General features: G+C 35.1%; 1 protein-coding gene across 2 annotated transcripts in view; it reads right to left on the bottom strand.

Moving 5' to 3' along the window:
- Positions 1-3,896: 3,896 nt before the first annotated feature.
- LOC111153356 (MINDY lysine 48 deubiquitinase 2) overlaps positions 3,897-19,854 on the bottom strand; it is a 74,414-nt gene continuing 58,456 nt past the window's right edge. Inside the window, exons 7-10 of one of the 2 annotated variants that reach the window (XM_022512341.1) lie at positions 12,533-12,706; positions 9,744-9,948; positions 9,379-9,397; positions 3,897-6,129 (exon numbers count right to left, since the gene is read on the bottom strand). In XM_022512341.1, the coding sequence (XP_022368049.1) occupies positions 6,009-6,129; positions 9,379-9,397; positions 9,744-9,948; positions 12,533-12,706 (519 nt within the window). In that variant the 3' untranslated portion in view covers positions 3,897-6,008. Of the gene's footprint in view, positions 6,135-9,378; positions 9,398-9,743; positions 9,949-12,532; positions 12,707-19,854 lie in introns of both variants that reach the window. The other variant, XM_022512339.1, reaches the window with a different exon arrangement.

Below are 19,854 nucleotides of genomic sequence, written 5' to 3'. Positions count from 1 at the left end.
ATTCAGTTCAATTCTAAGTTGGGTAGATACTTTTAGGTGTCATTTGAAAAATGTATTTCAATGCTGTTTTATATCCATCTCTACAGTCGCTATTACTCTCAAATTGCGATTAAAGCTGGTCATAGAGCAAAATGAACGATTTAGAAGTAGAAAGGGCATTAAGATAGCAAAGAAAAGGAGGAGGAAAGAACAAGCGTTCATACCATATGTATTTAAATTCTTTAAGAACTCTATTTCAATTGGCCAGTCTTGGCCTAACACAAGAGATCTATGATATGTCATAGCAACTTCCTGACCCCAATAGTAGGACATGAAAGTGGAGGAAGAAAATTTTTTTCTTCTTACTACATTTCAAGATCACTTGCTCTGTAGTCATGATACTATTTCACTTGCTATTCCCCCCGAAACTGGCCACATCCAATTATTCTGCACAATTCAAGGAAAAAGACTCACATGCACTAACTTTAGGAAATGACTTTCAGGTACAAGTGAAGATTACCCCTTTTGCTGACTGTTGTGTAGCAAGCATACATCAGTCTTATATCATATTGTCCTACTTGTCATGTGTGGGTCTGTGAAAACAGTGGTTGTCATTTTATTGAGGAAAATTGCTTTTTAACAAAAACCATTTTTCAAATCCCCATCTTTAAAAATCTGTAAAGCTATGATATCCCATGTACTCTGGAAAAAAATGATTACCTCATACAACTAAGATGTAAAAAGGAATAAAAACTGACAAAATTGAAAATACCAGACATCTTCAAAGATTAAATGCCAATCTTAGTCTTTAAACATACTGTTAGTTAGAACTACTTTATAGTGGTATTTTAGTGATAATGTCCGTTTGGACAGGTCACTGATTTGGGAATTTAAATGGGCATTTCAGTTTCCTGACTTCCTATTTAAAGGTGTGATCACTAGACCCAAAGAAGCCAGGATCACCTTCAGAAGAGTTTTGCTTTGTGCATTCTTTAACTATAGGATATTACAGTGAGGAAGGATATGAAGTTTTTTAAGTTAATGACATTATTAAGTGATTCAAAAAAAATTCTTAAAATTAATATCAAATAGACACATTATAGAATAATACTAGAGCTTTTTGTCTTTTAAATCTATAGTGATTTATAGTTTAGGTTTTATATTTCTGCCATAGTATTTCAATACCTTATCTGGGATAGTACCATGTTCTCAAAAATACCAGTTATAGGCAGAGAAGTCTAAATCTCAGGACAATAGGACAAAGCAGAACTTGATAATAGTTCAGCTATTGTTGAAAACTTTGACCTAGTTTTTTGAGTTTAACTTTTTTAATCAGAAAAGTGAAATTAGAAACTAGGATACTTTATGTAAAAATACATACACATATTCACAATGTATTAAACTCTAATTTCTAACAGCAGAGATACTGGTATTAAGTAACAGACATTTGTTAATTAAAATTTAGACAGATCTTCAAAAGAAGTTAAAATTACTTGGGTCCTGCAATCTGTCCCTCAGACTCCATTTTCTCTGTTTTGCAGTTTTTTGGCCAAGAAAGCTTCGATTTTAAACTTCAGTTTGTTTTAAAGTGTTACTTGAGAAAAGTAACCTCAGTTCTTCATAAGAGTTTCTCAGCAGCTATGGAAATATTGGATATCAGTAAAAAAAAGAAAAAACAAAATAAAAAAAACACTATATTCTCAGAGGACTGAAGAATTCTGATTTTTAGTCACTTTCTAAAAGGAATTTATCTGCACATTATCAAATAACATTTTATACTAAAAACAGAAATAATTCAAATGGCCCTAAAAATGACAGTATTTAACAGACCTAAATGAATTCCATCCATGCACTAAACTTTACATATATGCATTAGTAACCTGATACCACCGTACTTTGTTCCATGGAGAAAAAGGCAAAGAGAATCTAAATATTTAGATACATGAAAGATACTGGGAAAAATAGACTTTAAATGCTTCTTAAACTCTCAAAATACTCTCAACTTTGATTAGAACACAAAAGCAACCATAAAATACACTTTGGGAAGAGATGATGCCATACTCAAAGACAAGATAATTCTACAAATTTTAACAGCATTAAAAAAACTGACTTTTAAGAAATATTGTCATAGGGAAAAAGATCTCCACACTCAAGAACAAAACCTATAATATTATTATTTAAGTAATATTCTGAGCTTTTACTATGTCCTTTATTCAGGAGTATAAAGCACTAAAAAAATGAGTATCTTTTACATATTTAAAATAAAGTGAGGCACAGAAAGTTTGCCCCTGGAAAGATAAAATCTAGATTTTTTAGACCTAAAACAGTTCAGACTTCCACATTTCCCCATTTGTATTTCCTTAAAATACAAATTATATACTATCTTTAATGCCTCCATCTTATTTTATCAAGCATTAGTAAGTTTACAGTGATAGTTTAAGTTGTATGCCCAAGTGTTGTATGATAGGTAAAGCCTGTTAAGTTTTCCATTATATTTTAAAATAACTTGTATATTTAATAGGACATTAAATGAAATGTAATAATTTGCTTTTTTGCTTAAAAGAATTTTTTTTAAATAAATGAGTTTGAGGATAATTCTGGAAATTCTTGCCTTGAATATTTCTCCAGTAGGACTTTACAGATATCCACTTCATATGCCAACACTAATATAGGAACTATAACAATTCTTTCCTTAAATGTCTATTTGACTTCGAGTCCTCTTTCCTTTCAAGATCTTTCTTAGTGACCTGAGCTGGTGATTCAGTAAAAACAAAGTACTATGGTTTTGTGCAAGTACAAAATGGTTAATGGTTAATGGTTCAGTCAACTAATCTCTGATACTGACTTGTTTGATTAAGCTAAGATCAGAAGTATGAGGAAGAATTTGAAACATAACATGGGATAAATTGTCAAATACTAGAAATATGAGACACTAAAACAAAATATATTCCAAAACCTAACCCTAAACTTCAATCTATGCCTCATTCCACTGCTAAATGACACCTTGAAACATGGAAGAAGTTACTTCCCCTAAGCACACTGGACCCCTAAGCAGCCAATGCCAATTTTAGCTGCCTCAAACTGCTTAGTGTATGTATGTACATATGTACGTGTGTGTACTCTTAAATGGTAATTCTTAAATTTGAGGGAAAGTTCCCAGATTCTTTTGATAATAAAAATCAACGGATCCTTGCTTCAGAAACACACAGATAAACACACACAAATACTTCTAAGTGTTGATAACCTATTGTAAATCACAGCATTGTTAATTCAGTGGGATTACACATCAGGACAATTTTCATATTTGTAAGGAAGACTGGTCACTAAACTTAAGGAATAGCTTTTGAAAGTACAAGTGTACTGACCATATATCCACTCATTCATGTCTCTTTTGCTAAATCTAACAGCAATTGGTTGATGCAAACGTGTCCCTAATCTAGCCTATAAAGATTAACAACAAAAATGTTTAAGTTCTATCTTGTTAGCAATTCATGTAACAATTTTCAAGTACTACAAAACACTGAAGGAAAGACTTGACTATACCACTATCAAATTCCAATGTACCCAAACCAGCAATGAAATGTCTGACTGTATAATTTGTTGCCTTGAGCAAAATATAAGAAAATAAAGACACAATAGCTCTAACCTTCAAGGATGGAAAACCAGTTATCTCCAAGAAGTGTGTTTTAATAGAACTGAACATTTAATTTTTTCCTCACAGTAATCAAAGCAAACATTTTATCATTATTACTCTTGGTATATCAAACTGAAGTCCAGGAATGTAAGAAAGTCTGACTTGGAAATATTACATAGAAAAAAGGTTGAATTAACAAACACATTACATTTTTTAAGTTATTTTTTATAAGTATACATTGACATCTACTTATCTGATAGCAGCACTGCTGGTTTTGAGTGAGGTTTTTTTTTTTTTTCTTCCAGAGGGAATGCAGAATGGCAGTATTATCTTTGGAACAAATTAAGAGGATAGTAACAAATAACAGAAGAATAACTTCTACACATATATTTCTCAAGGGTAATAAATAGATAAGTATATAATTATGGAAAAATGTGCCTCAAATATGCTTTTTAAATTTCTCAGGGTTTGCTGTTTTGCTTTTTCTTATTAAAATATAGTGCACTGTCACTACTTTCTATCCTAGGAAAAACAAACCCTGAGGTTTGAGTTTCCTCCTTCAACCAATAGAGTGGTATCAAGAGTAAACTTGGACTAAGGTCAACCTGCTTGAGCCAACAGAGAATTCTGTAGTACATCTGATTACTTTACCAATGTACACATATTCTAGGTTATTAACTAGAGACTCACCAAATATTCTGTATCAAAGTTTTATACCCCAAACAGGTTCTCTGATGATTTATCATGCTAGCATGGGAAATCTGAAGGAGTAAACAAATGGTATAACATAACTACACATGCAATACAGAAGGACATGACATAAAAGATACAGCTTGACCCTGGATTTTTCCCTTAGAATAATTCCTTCCATAAATAAGACTTTCCTTTTTATTTTTACATATAGAACAATCCTATAAATGGTCTTGGATCATGGAGAATGTTAAGGACATAGCTTAAGAACTCTAGACCACATTTTTTTGTAGTCTATTGTCACCCTAGACCCCAAGAACACTTTCCAAGTGGATGCTCAGGTTAGATTAAGATGCTATTAAACAAATTTACTGAGGCTTAGAATGTAAATCACGTAACTCCTTGGAGCAGCAACAGTCTCTTCAAAAATAACTAAAACAAACTTTTAAATATAAAGCATATAAAAAGGACTATTAAGGATAATAGAAATACAGGAAAAAATGTGTTGCCTCATAATAAAGTTCAATAAATATTTCTTTCTGAATCCTATAAACACTACAAGATGTTATAGGTCTATTTGGTTCCCACAAGTTAAAAAAAAATCTGATTGCTTTTACCTCCTAAGTCTTATCTATTTTTCAAACATTTTTATTAATGCTTTTTCACTAGTCTCGAGATTATTTCTAACTTCCTTTCAGAAATGTGCTTTTTTTGTTGGCTTTAGTAAGTATACTTAATTTTCCAGCAAATAAACATGATTTAAATTTTAAGGTTCAAGGTAATTCTAGAAAAAGGTAGACATTGAACTATCTGCTTTTCTACAACCCATATTTACAAGGCCTAGTATCCACTGTGGTTTCCTTCTTATACTCAGTTATCACACTGTCAATAAATAGTAACTGTAGTGCAAGTTACCTATATTAAAGATTTCAAAATTCCTCAAAATTTCACAACACTACAAAGTCATTAATATCTGATTTTGATAGAATGAGTATTATTGTTATGCAATTCTTTGCTATTGGAAAAGAAATACAAATTGTTTTTTCTATCTAAATTAAACCCAAACTCCATTATCAGTTCTCAAGATAATATCTAAAATGTACATTCCTAAAGAAAGGTAAAGCTGTTCAAGGGCTGAACTAGTCCAATACAGGATTAAGGGTTATTTATTTCTGTTATTTTTTGTCTTGGTTCTTTTGTTGTTTGTTTTTGTTTTTTTCTTTTTACATCCCTATATTAAACCCCTGGTTTCTCTTGGATTAGATCATAATTTAACATTGTAAAAATTAATTTCAGAAACTATTGTGCTAATATTTAGATTTCAGGAAGGAATCAGACAAAATAAGTTATCTCTATTCATTGTTAGAACAGAAGATAAAATAGCTTACTAACTGATATGAGTTATGAATGTCACTATGACACAAAATTTGCTGTGATTTGCTTATTTGGCTACAAGTGCAGTATTTTTCATGAATGATAACACACAGCATTTCCAACTTGTAACATGAAACTCCAGCTCATAAAGAGTGTACTGTGTGACTTGAAAAAGTCTGATTGTAACTAAGTAACAACCTTTCCCCTGAAAAACATGAACAAAATCCATTGGGAAATCAGGCACAGACGGTATTTATCGATTTTTCTTCCTTTCCTCCTGTGGTTTTGTTTCTCAAGACATATAGATGCATCCAACAGAATCCAACACTTGTTACAAAATGACACAGCTATTTTTGTCCTTTTCTTTCTCTTTATCTTTTTCTCGAGGTTCCTTTCGTTTACGTTCACTATTCCCAGGTTGTCTTCTACTTGGAGAGGCTTGTGCTGGCTGGCTTTGCTTTAAGAAAAATAAACAGGAAGAAATTACCTCAACTTTCTAAGGTGCTTAATCATAGTTATCTAGAAGGAAAAACCACAAGAGTGAAAGGAATCATTAATGGAAAAAAGTTACTTGTACACAGACTTGTTATGTTACATGGTATCTGAGTAACTACCTTTGTCATTTTGGATAGATCTAATTAATGTATCCATTATTCTAAGTAAATGGAATTTCAAACAGTAAATAATGTATAGGATTATATTCCCTGAAATCTCAAATTCAAGAAATATTTATGTTAAAGTTTAGAAAATGTTAAAAAAAGAAAGGTGATGTTTGGTAAATTAAGTTCTCTAAAACATCATTAAACTATAATAAATCTCATTAATATAATAAACATTTTAAAGGAGAAAAATGAAAATCCTGAGAACTTTGAGTGTGCAGTAAGTGTATTGTGAAATAAGAACATTTTTAATGAAAGGGTACTTATAATATGGTAGGTTTTAACTTTTAAACTTGGAATAGTCAACATTTGAACTAGGAATAGAAATAACTTGGTTTAATGGAGACCTCTATGTTTAATGTTTCATCAGACCTTAAAGCACATCTTGTTTTCTTGTATACCCAAGACAAAGAAACCGTTCTGGCATTGTACAGTTAGACATAAAAGAAGGGAAATACTTTTTTCATTTAATAAAATGAGATTTAATATAAAGAAACCCAATTAATAGTCACATTTTCAGTGCTTCATATGTTTAACTAGGAAAAGTGGAAAGGTGCTAATAACCTTTGTTGAATACTTAGTACATGTCAGACATTGGGTTAAGTACTAACATTATTTGTTCTTACCCACAAATCTAACAGTTAAGCATTATCTTTTATTTTCAAGATAGGGAAAATGGGGCTAAGAGAAGTAAAGGACTTTGTCCAAGGTGTTAGTTACAACTAGCATGGGGAGACAGAAGCAGGAAATGGAATCCATGTCTATGTGGCTCTGAAGTCTACATTCTTCCTAGTAGTACCTCATACTGCCCTCTAATTGTTACAAAAGACTTTGTTCCCATTCATTTATATTCTTTGGAGCTATTAACAATTTAAAAAATACATTTGATTCAGTTGCACCAAAAATAATAAAATACTTAGAAAAAAACTTAACCAAAGAGATGAAAGATCTATACTCTGAAAATTATAAAGCACTGATGAAAGAAACTGAAGACAACACAAAGAAATATAAAGATATTCCCCACTCATGGATTGGAAGAACAATTATTAAAATGTCTATACTACCCAAAGCAATCTACAGATTTAATGCAATCCCTATCAAAATTCCAACAGCATTTTTCACAGAGTTAGAACAAACAATCCTAAAATTTGCATGAAACCACAAAAAATACTGAATAGCCAAAGCAATCTTAGAAAAGAAAAACAAAACTGGAGGTCTCATAATTCCAGACTTCAAATTATATTACAGAAGTTGTAGTAATCAAAACAGTATGATTCTGGGGCACTTGGCTGGCTTAGTCAGAAGAGCATGCCACTCTTGATCTCAGGGTCATGAATTTGAGCCCCGTGTTTGGTGTGGAGATTAAAGTAAAAAAAGAAAAAACAGTATGATACTGGCGCAGAAACAGAGACATACATTAATGGAACAGGATAGAAAACATACAAATAAACCTATAGTTATATAGTCAAGTAATCTTTGACAAAGGAGTAAAGAATATGCAACAGGAAAAAGTCTCTTCAACAAATGGCATTGAGAAAACTGGACAGCTCATGCAAAGGAATGAAACTGGACCACTTTTGTATATCATACATAAAAATAAACTCAAAATGGATTAAGGACCTAAATGTGAGACCCGAAACCATAAAAATACCAGAAGAGAGCATAGGCAATAATTTCTCTGACATCAGCCATAATAACATCTTTGTTATTATGTCAGATATGTCAGGAGACATATCTATCTCCTGATACAAGGGAAACAAAAGTAAAAATAAAATATTGGGACTACATCAAAATAAAAAGCTCTGCACAGCAAAGGAAACAATAAAACTAAAAGAAAACCTACTGAATGGGAAAGATATTTGTAAATGACATATCTGATAAAGGGTTAGTATCCAAAATATATAAAGAACTTCTACAACTCAACACCAAGAAAACAAATGATTCAAATAAAAATGGGCAGAAGAAGGGGTGCCTGCGTGGCTTAGTCGGCTGGGCGTCTGACTCTTGGTTCGGCTCAGTTCGTGGTCTCACAGTTGTGGGATTGAGCCCCACGTTGGGCTCTGCACTCAGGGCAGATTCTGCTTCAGATCCCCTCTCCCTCTCCTTCCCACTTGCTCACTCACTCCCCTTTAAGTAAATAAATAATTAAAAAATAAAAAAGTTAAAAATGGGCAGAAGACATAAAGACAGAAACAGGCATTTCTCCAAAGAAGACATACAGATGGCCAACAGACACATGAAAAGATACTCCACATCAGTCATCATTAGGGAAATGCAAATCAAAACCACAATGAAATATCACCTTACATCTGTCAGAATGGCTAAATTCAAAAACATAAGACTTGGTGAGGATGTGGAGAAAAAGGAACCCTCATGCACTGGTGGTAATGCAGACTGATGCAGCTACTGTGGAAGACAGTAAGGAGATTCCTCAAAAATTTAAAAACAGAACTACCCTACGACCCAGCAATTACGCTACTGGGTATTTACCTAAAGAGTACAAAATACTAATTCAAAGGGATACATGCACTCCTATGTATACTGCAGCATTATTTGTAATAGCCAAATTATGGAAGCAAACTAAGTGTCCATCAATAGACAAATGGATAGATACATGGTATATACACAGTGGAATATTATTCAGCCACAAAAAAGATTGGAATCTTGCCATTTGCAACAACATGGATGGAGCTAGACAGTATAGCACTCAGTGAAATAAGCCGGAGAAGCCAGTCAGTATGATTTCACTCATACGTGGAATTTTAGAAACAAAACTAAATGAACAAAGGAAGAAAAAAAGACGAACCCAAAAATGGACTCTTAACCATAAATAACAGACAGATGCTTCCCAGAGGGGAAGTGGATGGAGACGGAGGAATGGGGGGAATAGGTGAAGGCGATTAGAAGTACACTTAGTTTGACAAGCATTGAGTAATGCATAGAATTGTTAAATCACTATGTTGTACACCTGAAACTAATATAACACTGTATGTTAACTATGCTGGAATTAAAATTAAAAAAAACAAAAAAACAAAAAACAACTGAAGGGGCGCCTGGGTGGCTCAGTCGGTTAAGCTTCGACTCTTGATCTCAGTTCAGGTCCTGATCTCAGGGTCGTGAGTTCAAGCCCCGCGTTGGGCTCCACACTGGGCGTGGAGCCTACTTAAAAAACAAAACAAACAAAACAAAAAACAAAACTGAAAAATCTTGCCATCAGAAACTCAGGAAAAATAATTTCACTAAATGAGAAATATATTAAGATAATCACAAACTTATGACAATGCCATGAAACCATGGATGCTAAAATGCTAACAAAGCTCAAGAGTCAATACCTAATTTAAAAATAGTTATCTCAGTATAAATTTCTTTGTTGCTAAAGTCATCTTCGTATTTAAGAATCGGAACACTAGTTTTTACCTGGGCCTGTGTAGAAGCAGAAGCAGCAGCAGCTGCTGCTTGTTCCTGCTCCTGATAATATTGAGAAGCCCGTCTATCCTCTTCTTCTTGGAGTTTCTTTGCTAGTTCCAAATCACTGATTCCTTCAGGTATTTGTTCCCAATTGATCTCTTGGCTCTGCTGTTCTTGTTGTAGAGATAATGCCATAAGGTAGTCCTAAGAAATTAAATTATAACCATCTTTAGCTATGAGAGTTTACTCAAGAACTGAGGAGTATAAACACAGAGGTTACAAAACTAAGAGGAAGGCTTCTTAGAAACATACCAGAGTTTAAATATAAAAACTAAAGTTACCTAAGTATTTCTGTTTGAGAGCCATAATCTCAGTGATGTTGCTATTATTCTAATTATTCTTGGAATTCATTTAAAATTATTCCTAGCACTAGCATATAAAGCATTCAAAAAAGCTTTAAAAACAACTCATCTAAAAAAAACAACCACCTCCCCCCCACCCCTTGGCAAAACTTCCCTTAGGGGCACCTGGCTGGCTTTGTCTATGGAGCAAGCATCTCTTGGATCTTGGGGTCTTGAATTCAAGCCCCATATTGGGCATAGAGCCTACTTTAAAAACAAACAAACAAAAAATAAGCTTCCCCCCAATTTATGAAAGAAACACGTCTGTAGAAAATTGAGACAAAATTAAAAAGTGTAAATAAGTTAAAATTACCTTATCATTACACAAAGATAACTATTGTTAACAACAGATATATATCCACCTAGTTTTTTCTACATTCACATACAAACGCAAACACATTTCCCAACCTCCTGTTAATGTCATAAAAGTCTTGTTTTTAAAAAAATCAAAGAATTTCCCAAATCATCTATTAAATGTTCTTCCAAAACATGATTTTTAAAACCAACATAGTTGCCCATCATACAGTGATATTCAATTACTTAACCACCTCCTCCTCCCTCCCACAAACACCCCCAAATTATTTCCTATGAGAAAATGTGATGCATCTTTGCTGAAGGTTTTATTATCTAACTTCACACCCATGTTTATAAAGAATTAGTATGAACGGAATTTGACTACTTGACTACTTTGACTACCCTCAAAATTAGAGAATTTTAATTACCCACAGAGGATATCTAAAAGGTTGTTGCCTAAGAAGACTTTGTACTATCTAGCATGAATATCTTATTCAATTTTTTCTCCTCACTTCTTCAAATTGCTCTTTGCCACATCCCATGGTCTTAAATCCACTCCTTCCTTGCAACTTCCACAGACATTATCCTTTATCTTTTTTTTTCTCAGCATCTTACAACTTTACTACTGTGGCAACCTATTGCTCTACCTTCATTCCCTCTGCTCTGGTATTTTTTTACATACAGCGTTAGAAAAATCTTGCACATTTCTCTCAAGTAATATTTTTTCAAATGCCCCATAAAGTTTCTGAAGGAAAATGAGCATGTTATTATAGATATTTGTATACTTAATTTCCGAGAGTCCTAGAAAGATCAGCATTTGTTTGAATCCGGTATTCTGTGCACTCACAGCTTACTATTCAAAGTGCCATTATAAAACTTAACATATAATTATTAGTTGGTCAAATATTTGCCTCTCTGTTAGACTGTAGAATTTTTGAGGACAGAGCTAAATGATTTATCTTTGAATCCCCAGGACCTTGTTACTAGTGCCAGGAACACAACTCAATGAATATTGGCTAAACGAACAGGCTCTATGTACTCGAATTGTTAGTATCAGAAACATGTGCCAATGGTTCAACATAACCATGTTTCTGCCTCAGTAAGGGAAGAAGTCCCAACACCGTTATACTTCTAGGAGTAAGTACACTTGTGGCTCCAAGACTGCTCACCTATAGCAGTCTCCGTTCTACATGAGAATTCCACTTATTAGTGCAGCTCTTGCTCTAAGTGTCGGCTTACCCTGGAGTCTAAGGCTCAGAACACCCACCTACTTTTTTTACCCTCTCTTTCTCCTACTTCTGACTAGCCAAAATATATCTCTAATCTGTGCTCAGCTCATCTCTACCACCAGGGCTAAGCCATCATTACCTTTTGCTTGAATTGCTAGTCTGTGCTTATACCTGTGTTGTCTGTTTACACCTATGCATTCCTCACATAGTAGCCTTTAAGAAAGGTAGATCATCTCACTTCCATGTTTAACACTTGGCATATCTTTCCTATTATAGTTTAGAATAAAATTCAAACTGTACCTTTGGCCTTCAGAATTCAATATAATCTGGCCTTCTGAACCAAAGTGTATAATCAATGTGTAACATGTAAAATTATCACTTACTGATTTAGGAAATGTCAGGAATATCTCACAATAAGTCTTTTTTTTTTTTTTTTAAGATTTTATTTATTTATTTGACAGACAGAGATCACAAGTAGGCAGAGAGGCAGGCGGGGGGCGGGGAGCAGGCTCCCCACTGAGCAGAGAGCCCGATGTGGGGCTCAATCCCAGGACCCTGGGATCATGACCTGAGCTGAAGGCAGAGGCTTTAACCCATTGAGCCACCCAGGTGCCCCCTCACAATAAGTCTTCAATTCAAAAGTTTTAGATAACTGAATTCACATTTGAAAGGAATGAGCATTTTATTTTGTATTCTGTTAAAAATATTTTATTTATTAGGGGGAGAGGCAGAGACTCCACATGCGGCTTGATCCCAGGACCCTGAGATCATGACCACAGCCAAAGTCAGGTACTTAACTGACTGAGCCACCCAGACACCCCGAAAGCAAGAGCATTTAAAACCATATGAAGAAGACAAATTTACCTGATCTATCTGATCTTGCTGTCCTCTATATACGGTTTCAGGATCTGAAGGAGGCCGCAGATGAAATTCTGAGTCACAGAAATTTCCATCACCATCCACATTGTGTAGGCTTTCCCAAACAACTTTTTCTTCAGTAAGAAACCCCTGGTCTGTTACCAGCAAATACAGCAGACCCTTAATAAGAAAGAGAAAGGACTATTAAATTGACCAAAACTAGTTAACACTTAAGGGAAATTTTATCACCTGTATGTTTAAAGCATATTAATTATTCCTATTAGTTAGATATAATAAATAGTAGACAAAGTAGATACCTTATTTGTTCACTGAATTAGGTCTACCTGGCTTTGAATATAGTTTAAAGTTGGTATGCTGTAGTATAACGAGAAGTAGGAAGTTGCTGGTAGGTTCAACTACTACACGACTTATCAGTAAACTTTTGGGGGTTTATAATCTCATTTCATAAAATAGAAATATACTATACAAGTTCCTTAAATACACAGTGGGTAACAAGACACAGTCATAATAAAATGATATCACACTGCCTGTTTATTAAAAATAAAAAATTAAGCCTATATGACTAATCCAATCCATACAATTTTTTTCTTTTTCTGCTAGCACCATTAGCTGTTCTTCTTTCATATACCAACAGTACTTTGCACTTATTTCTATTGGAGCACTGAATCACACTGTGCCACGATTGTTTCCCTGGCCTCGTTCCCAGACTGTGTTTTTAAATCTCTGTTATCTCTTGGCCTAGTGTAAGGTGCATCATAAAGTTGAAGTCTAATATGTATTGACTCAATTAATGAATTAAGTTGTATTTACAGTCATTACCACAGAATTTAGTACCAACCTCTAATTTTTCACATGCATTAGTTCTAACTCCAATCATATGTAAAGCGTCCCTATGATACCATATAAAGTTTATAAGCCATTTTTAGTTCAGATCTGCCAAAGATATGACTTCCATTTACTTGCTTAGGGTTCCCACTGGTTAATATGGTATTTGTTGTTGCACAGGATTCATGCTTCTCATGTTCTCTCATCAAAATTAAACTTGATAATTAAGAATAAGAAATTCCTTCAGACAGATTGGTGGTGGGGTTAGAGAAATCCCTGGATAGAACCATAACTCTATGGTCAACTAATCTTCGACAAAACAGGAAAGAATATGCAATGGGGAAAAGACAGTCTCTTCAACAAATGGTGTTGAGAAAACTGGACAGCAACATGCAGAAGAATGAAAGTGGACCACTTTCTTACACCATACACAAAAATAAATTCAAAATGGATGAGAGACCTAAATGTGAGACCTGAAACCGTAAAAATACTAGAGGAGAAAACAGGCGGTAAGCTCTTTGACATCACCCATAGCAACTTCTTACTAGATACATTTCCTGAGGTAAAGGAAACAAAAGCAAAAATAAACTATTAGGACTTCATCAAGATAAAAAGCTGCTGCACAGTGAAGGAAACAATTAAAAAAAAACAAAAAACGAAAGGCAACCTTTGGAACAGGAGAAGGTATTTGTAAATGACATCTGGGATAAAGGGTTAGTATCCAAAATATATAAAGAACTTATACAACATCCAAAAAAAAAAAAACCTAATAATTCAGTTAAACTAGGCAGAAGATATGAAGAGACGTCTTTCCCAAAGAAGAAATAGAGATGACTAACAGATACATGAAAAGATGCTCAACATCACTCATCATCAGGGTAATGCAAATCATGAGGTTATCACCTCACACCTGTTAAGAATGGCTAAAATTAACAACACAGGAAACAACAGATGTTGGTGAGGATGCAGCAAAAGGGGAACCCTCCTACACTGTTGATGGGAATGCAAGATGTGCAGCCACGCTGGCAAACAATATGAAGGTTGCTCAGAAAGTTAAAAATAGAGCTACCCTATGACCCAGCAATTGCACTACTAAGTATTTACCCAAAGGATACAAGAGTACTGATTTGAAGGGATACATGCACTCTGATGTTTACGGCAGCATTATCTACAATAAACAAATTATGGAAAGAGGCCAAATGTCCACTGACTGATGGAGATATATCTCCATATCCACATGTGTAACACACACACACACACACACACACACACACACACACACACACACGGAATATTACTCAGCCATAGAAAGGAATGGAATCTTGCCATTTACAACAAGAAACTATTGACTAAACTCTGAAGCTTTAAAAAACTAAGTAATTGGGCGCCTGGGTGGCTCAGTGGGTTGGGCCGCTGCCTTCGGCTCAGGTCATGATCTCAGGGTCCTGGGATCGAGTCCCGCATCGGGCTCTCTGCTCGGCAGGGAGCCTGCTTCCCTCCCTCTCTCTGCCTGCCTCTCTGTCTACTTGTGATCTCTCTCTCTGTCAAATAAATAAATAAAATCTTAAAAAAAAAAAAAACTAATTATTCTTTTTGAACATTTACTGTATGTCCAGCACTGTGTGACACAGCTATTCCTAAATCTAAAATAGGAAATCTTTCCTATTGCCTACCACCAGTTAGATGTAACTAAGAATTAGCTGTAGACACTGATTAATTTATATGGTCATTGAAATTACTATAGCAATATAAGAAGTATTCATAAAGAAAAACATTTTGGCATATACAGTTTAAAGACATTGCTTTAAGCAAAAATTATGATGTAATATCTCATTCTTTTTTAATCAAGTAGGTTCTAGTTCATCAAATATTTGAATACCTACCACATGCTCAGTACTATGCTAAGTGCTTGAGGATTCGTATCATGAAAAGTAATGATCTTTCCTTACATTATATTAGGTACCCCTTTTATGTTATTCCATAAATACTGCACTTACCACTATCATAGCACTTTATACATCAAACTGTAGTTATGTGTCTATTTACTTATCTGTTGTATGTATTTCAAGCTCCTTGAGGACCAGAGCCATATTTTATTCAACCATGCATTCTCATTACCTAACATATTTTTAATATCCAGAAGGGTCTACTTTGCCCTAAAATAATTTTAAAAGAAAAAAGTTCTTAAAAAAAAATTTCTAAAAGTTCTTTCCAGCCAATTTTCCACTGAATAGATCTGACCCTTCTATGTATATACTTACCAGAGTATATTTTATTTTTTATTTTATTTTTTTAAAGATTTTATTTATTTATTTGTCAGAGAGAGAGAGGGAGAGAGAGCGAGCACAGGCAGACAGAATGGCAGGCAGAGGCAGAGGGAGAAGCAGGCTCCCTGATGAGCAAGGAGCCCGATGTGGGACTCGATCCCAGGACGCCGGGATCATGACCTGAGCCGAAGGCAGCTGCTTAACCAACTGAGCCACCCAGGCGTCCCCAGAGTATATTTTAATATACCATTATATTATATAATATAATATCTAGGTTTTACAATTTATTTAAGTCCTATATCAGAGTGGCTACTTACTAGGAGAGAAATTACAGTCTTATTCTCCAAATCACACTTTAAGATGGGTAAATTCTGGGAGGGTTTTCATGAAAGCTATTGCCATTCATAGCATACAAATACATACAAGTTTAACAAAAATGGTGTTTCTTTCTTAAAATAGGTGACCTGTCTTCTCATGGACCATCAGTCTCAATTTCTTCCCCTTTTAGATCTTGACATTTATCAAAGAAGTCTGTAGTCTACTGTCAATAATGCTAGTTATTACTCAACAGTTCCTTTATATAATTGCATTGTAGAATCGCAAAGTGGGGGCGCCTGGGTGGCTCAGTGGGTTAAGCCTCTGCCTTCAGCTCAGGTCATGATCTCAGCGTCCTGCGATCGAGCCCCGTATCGGGCTCTCTGCTCAGCGGGGAGCCTGCTTCCCCCCCACCTCTGCCTGCCTCTCTGCCTACTTGTGATCTCTCACTCTGTCAAATAAATAAATAAAATCTTTAAGAATCGCAAAGTGTGTATTAATATAGTATGGAATAGTCTAGGCCTATTGGTTCTTGAGAGTCCACAATTAAATGACCATCAAGAATAGTTCTTGCTTGGGCACCTGGGGGGATCAGTTGGTTAAGCGTCTGCCTTCAGCTCAGGTCATGGCCCTGGGGTCATGAGATTGAGTCCTGCATTGGGCTCCCTGCTCAGTAGGGAGTCTGATTCTCCCTCCACCCATCCACTCATGTGCATTCTCCCTCTTTCTCTCTCTCTCACACAAAAATAAAATCTTAAAAAAAAAAAAAAAAAGAATAGTTCTTGCTTTTATATCCTAGCACTTTTGCTACATTATCTAGTCAAAGCATTCTTTTCTAAGCCTTGACTCTTCCTAATCTTACCAGTCTCTAAATACTAATCTCAAAAAAAAACTAATAAAGGATGCATATATTAAATTTGTAAATTATGTAGTAATGTATAAAATGTATATAAATTATTTTATATGAAAATTTTATAAATTTTTATAATTTATAATTATATAATTTTTATGATTATAAAATTATAATTTTTATAAATTATATATTTATAATTATATAAATTTTAATTATATAAATTTTAAATATTTATAAAAATATTTATAATTTTTATAAACTAGGCAACTGGATCACCAAAGACAGAATGAAAAACTATTCTATCTAAAATACCCTGATGGGGGGCGCCTGGGTGGCTCAGTGGGTTGAGCCTCTGCCTTGGGCTCAGGTCATGATCCCAGGGTCCTGGGATCAAGCCCCGCATCAGGCTCTCTGCTCAGCAGGGAGCCTGCTTCCCCCTCTCTCTCTGCCTGCCTCTCTGCCTACTTGTGATCTCTCTCTCTCTCTCTGTCAAATAAATAAATAAAATCTTGAAAAAAAAAATAACAAAATAAAATGCCCTGATGGGGCACCTGGATGGCTCAGTTGGTTAAGCATCTGCCTTTGGCTCAGGCCATGATGCTGGGGTCCTGGGATGGAGCCCTTTGTTGGGTTCCTTGCTCAGTGGGGAGTCTGTTTCTCCCTCTTCCTCTTCCTCTTCCCCCTCCCCCTTGCTCATGCTCTGTCTCTCTCTGAAATAGTCTTTAAAAAATAAATAAATAAAATACCTTGATAGGTTAGTCCTATACAGAGTATGGGTTACCTGTATTAACAACATACATGACAATATCATCGCAATTTGTAAATTGCTAAAAGAGAAGAAAACTTGTCAAACATATAAAAATATTAATCATGTAATTACAGCCTTTAAACATGGAGGAAAGCACTGCCCAAATATTTTTGGTTGCTTTGCTTGGATTCAAATTACTTAATGTCTTTGGACCTTAGTTTTCTTTTCTTTATTATAAAGTAATATAAAGGCAGTTCAATCAGAGAATTTCTGAGATATTTTATAAATTGAAAGATCAACTTTACTACTACTTAACAAGCAGGCATCTTTCCCATCTACAAATAGCTTTCTTATCCATCCGGAGAGGCAGAGCTGTTGAGTGTGGGCTTGAAAGTCAGGTTGGAGCTGCTTACAAACTGAATGGTCTTAGGCAAGTTACTTAGTGCCTGTAAGCCTATTCACTCAGTTGTAAAGTGGGAGTAATAATACTCACTCCTCACAGGGAAGCTGTGAAAATTAAGTAAGATAATGCATATTAAGTGTTTAAAAAAATGCAAGGCACATTAATGCTTAATGAATATAAGATTCTATATTCATGAATACCACCGAACTCTATCTCAGCTTCTGTATCTATTGCCTTTTCCTCCCTCCTATTTAGAAGAAAAAGATGAATCTCTCTGCCTACCCTAGCAAATCTATCATTTGTCTCAGTGTGTTTCTACATTCCTCATCCCTGCCCCCCACTTAATGTGACAATTTTTGATGTATCCACCACCTTTTAAAAATAACTAGATTAGGGGGACCTGGGTGGCTCAGTTGGTTGAGCAACTGCCTTCAGCTCAGGTCATGAAACTGGAGTCCAAGGATCAAGTCCCACAGCGGGCTCCCTGCTCGGCAGGGAGTCTGCCTCTCCCTCTGACCTCTCCTCTCTCATGCCCTCTCTCTCACTCACAAATAAATGTTTTTTAAAAAAATAACTAGATTACAAAAATAAAATAATTCAACTTTTAATTAAATGTAGCCTTGTGTGGGGAAAAGAAAATCCCAATGTAGTCTTAGTCAAAGAGGAAAGAGAACAGATTTATTTATTATGGCCTTAGCACCTATTTAGAACTGTATCTCCTTTATTTTTTTGTAAAGATTTTTATTTATTTATTTGACAGAGAGAGAGATCACAAGTAGGCAGAGAGGCAGGCAGAGAGAGAGAGAGAGGGAAGCAGGCTCCCTGCTGAGCAGAGAGCCTGATATGGGGCTCAATCCCAGAACCCTGAGATCATGACCTAAGCCGAAGGTAGAGGCTTAACCCACTGAGCCACTCAGGCACCCTGTATCTCCCTCTAAACCACTTTTCACTTCTAATCCCTAAATGTAAAGTAAAAATGCAAACAAGCAAAAGCCAACCTCAAAAACCCTGGTTTTGAATACACTCCACGAGAAATGTAACTAAAGCGAAGGGGTAGAAGAAATAGTAATGACATGGATAGAAAGGCTAACATGGATAAGGGAAGATTAAGAGGAAGTCATGAATAGACACAACGACAAAAGAGGGTGTCATGATGTGGAAACAGCTACATAGATGTCATTATATAAACCAAAGTTAAGCTAAGTGATCTACACAGGGGTCAAGGAATTTGTAGTTTATCTTACTAAAGAGAAAGCAGAAAGTACTGGATAATGGAGAAGGATCATAAGAATAAAATGGAGTAACTAGATCTTAGCTATAGAATTATATATTCTAGAATCTAACAGTCCTGATCACGTAGATAATATGAGAAGCAAAACAGACCTACAAGGTCTTTCCTAAAATTAGACGTACAAGGGTAGTTATTTACAACTCATTTTTACACTTTCAAATTTCCTGCCTGGATAAAAAAGTCACTCACTAGCTAGAACCACAGGAATGGCCCTGAAAGCATCTGCTCTCTCACTAGGAACTCCTGCTGCTTTCATATCCTCATCTAGTTATGTTGATGCACAAATCTTCACAGGATCAGTATTCATTAGGGATTTGCCAAGATGATCTGCCTGGTTTACCTGAACAAGATTAGGTGGAGGTATATGGAGCAAGGTAACGGAAGTGACAGCAGAAATCAACATATATATTTGTTCCTGACAGACAGATGAGGGATGAAGAGTTTAAAAAACGATTCATGGAGGGCACTATTACAATAGACCACTAGCAAGAGCTGGACTTGATTATTTTGCTAGTGATGAGATGGAACAGTACAGGCACTTGTCCAGGGTTTAGTAGTGGTAAATCACAAATCTAGGAATAATAAGGGGCCTTTCCAATAAGAGG

The sequence above is a fragment of the Enhydra lutris genome, unplaced genomic scaffold (assembly GCF_002288905.1).
Source record: "Enhydra lutris kenyoni isolate GAN:26980312 unplaced genomic scaffold, ASM228890v2 scaffoldscaffold31, whole genome shotgun sequence".
NCBI classification, from domain to species: domain Eukaryota; kingdom Metazoa; phylum Chordata; class Mammalia; order Carnivora; family Mustelidae; genus Enhydra; species Enhydra lutris.
This window is presented reverse-complemented; position numbering and strand designations above follow the sequence as displayed.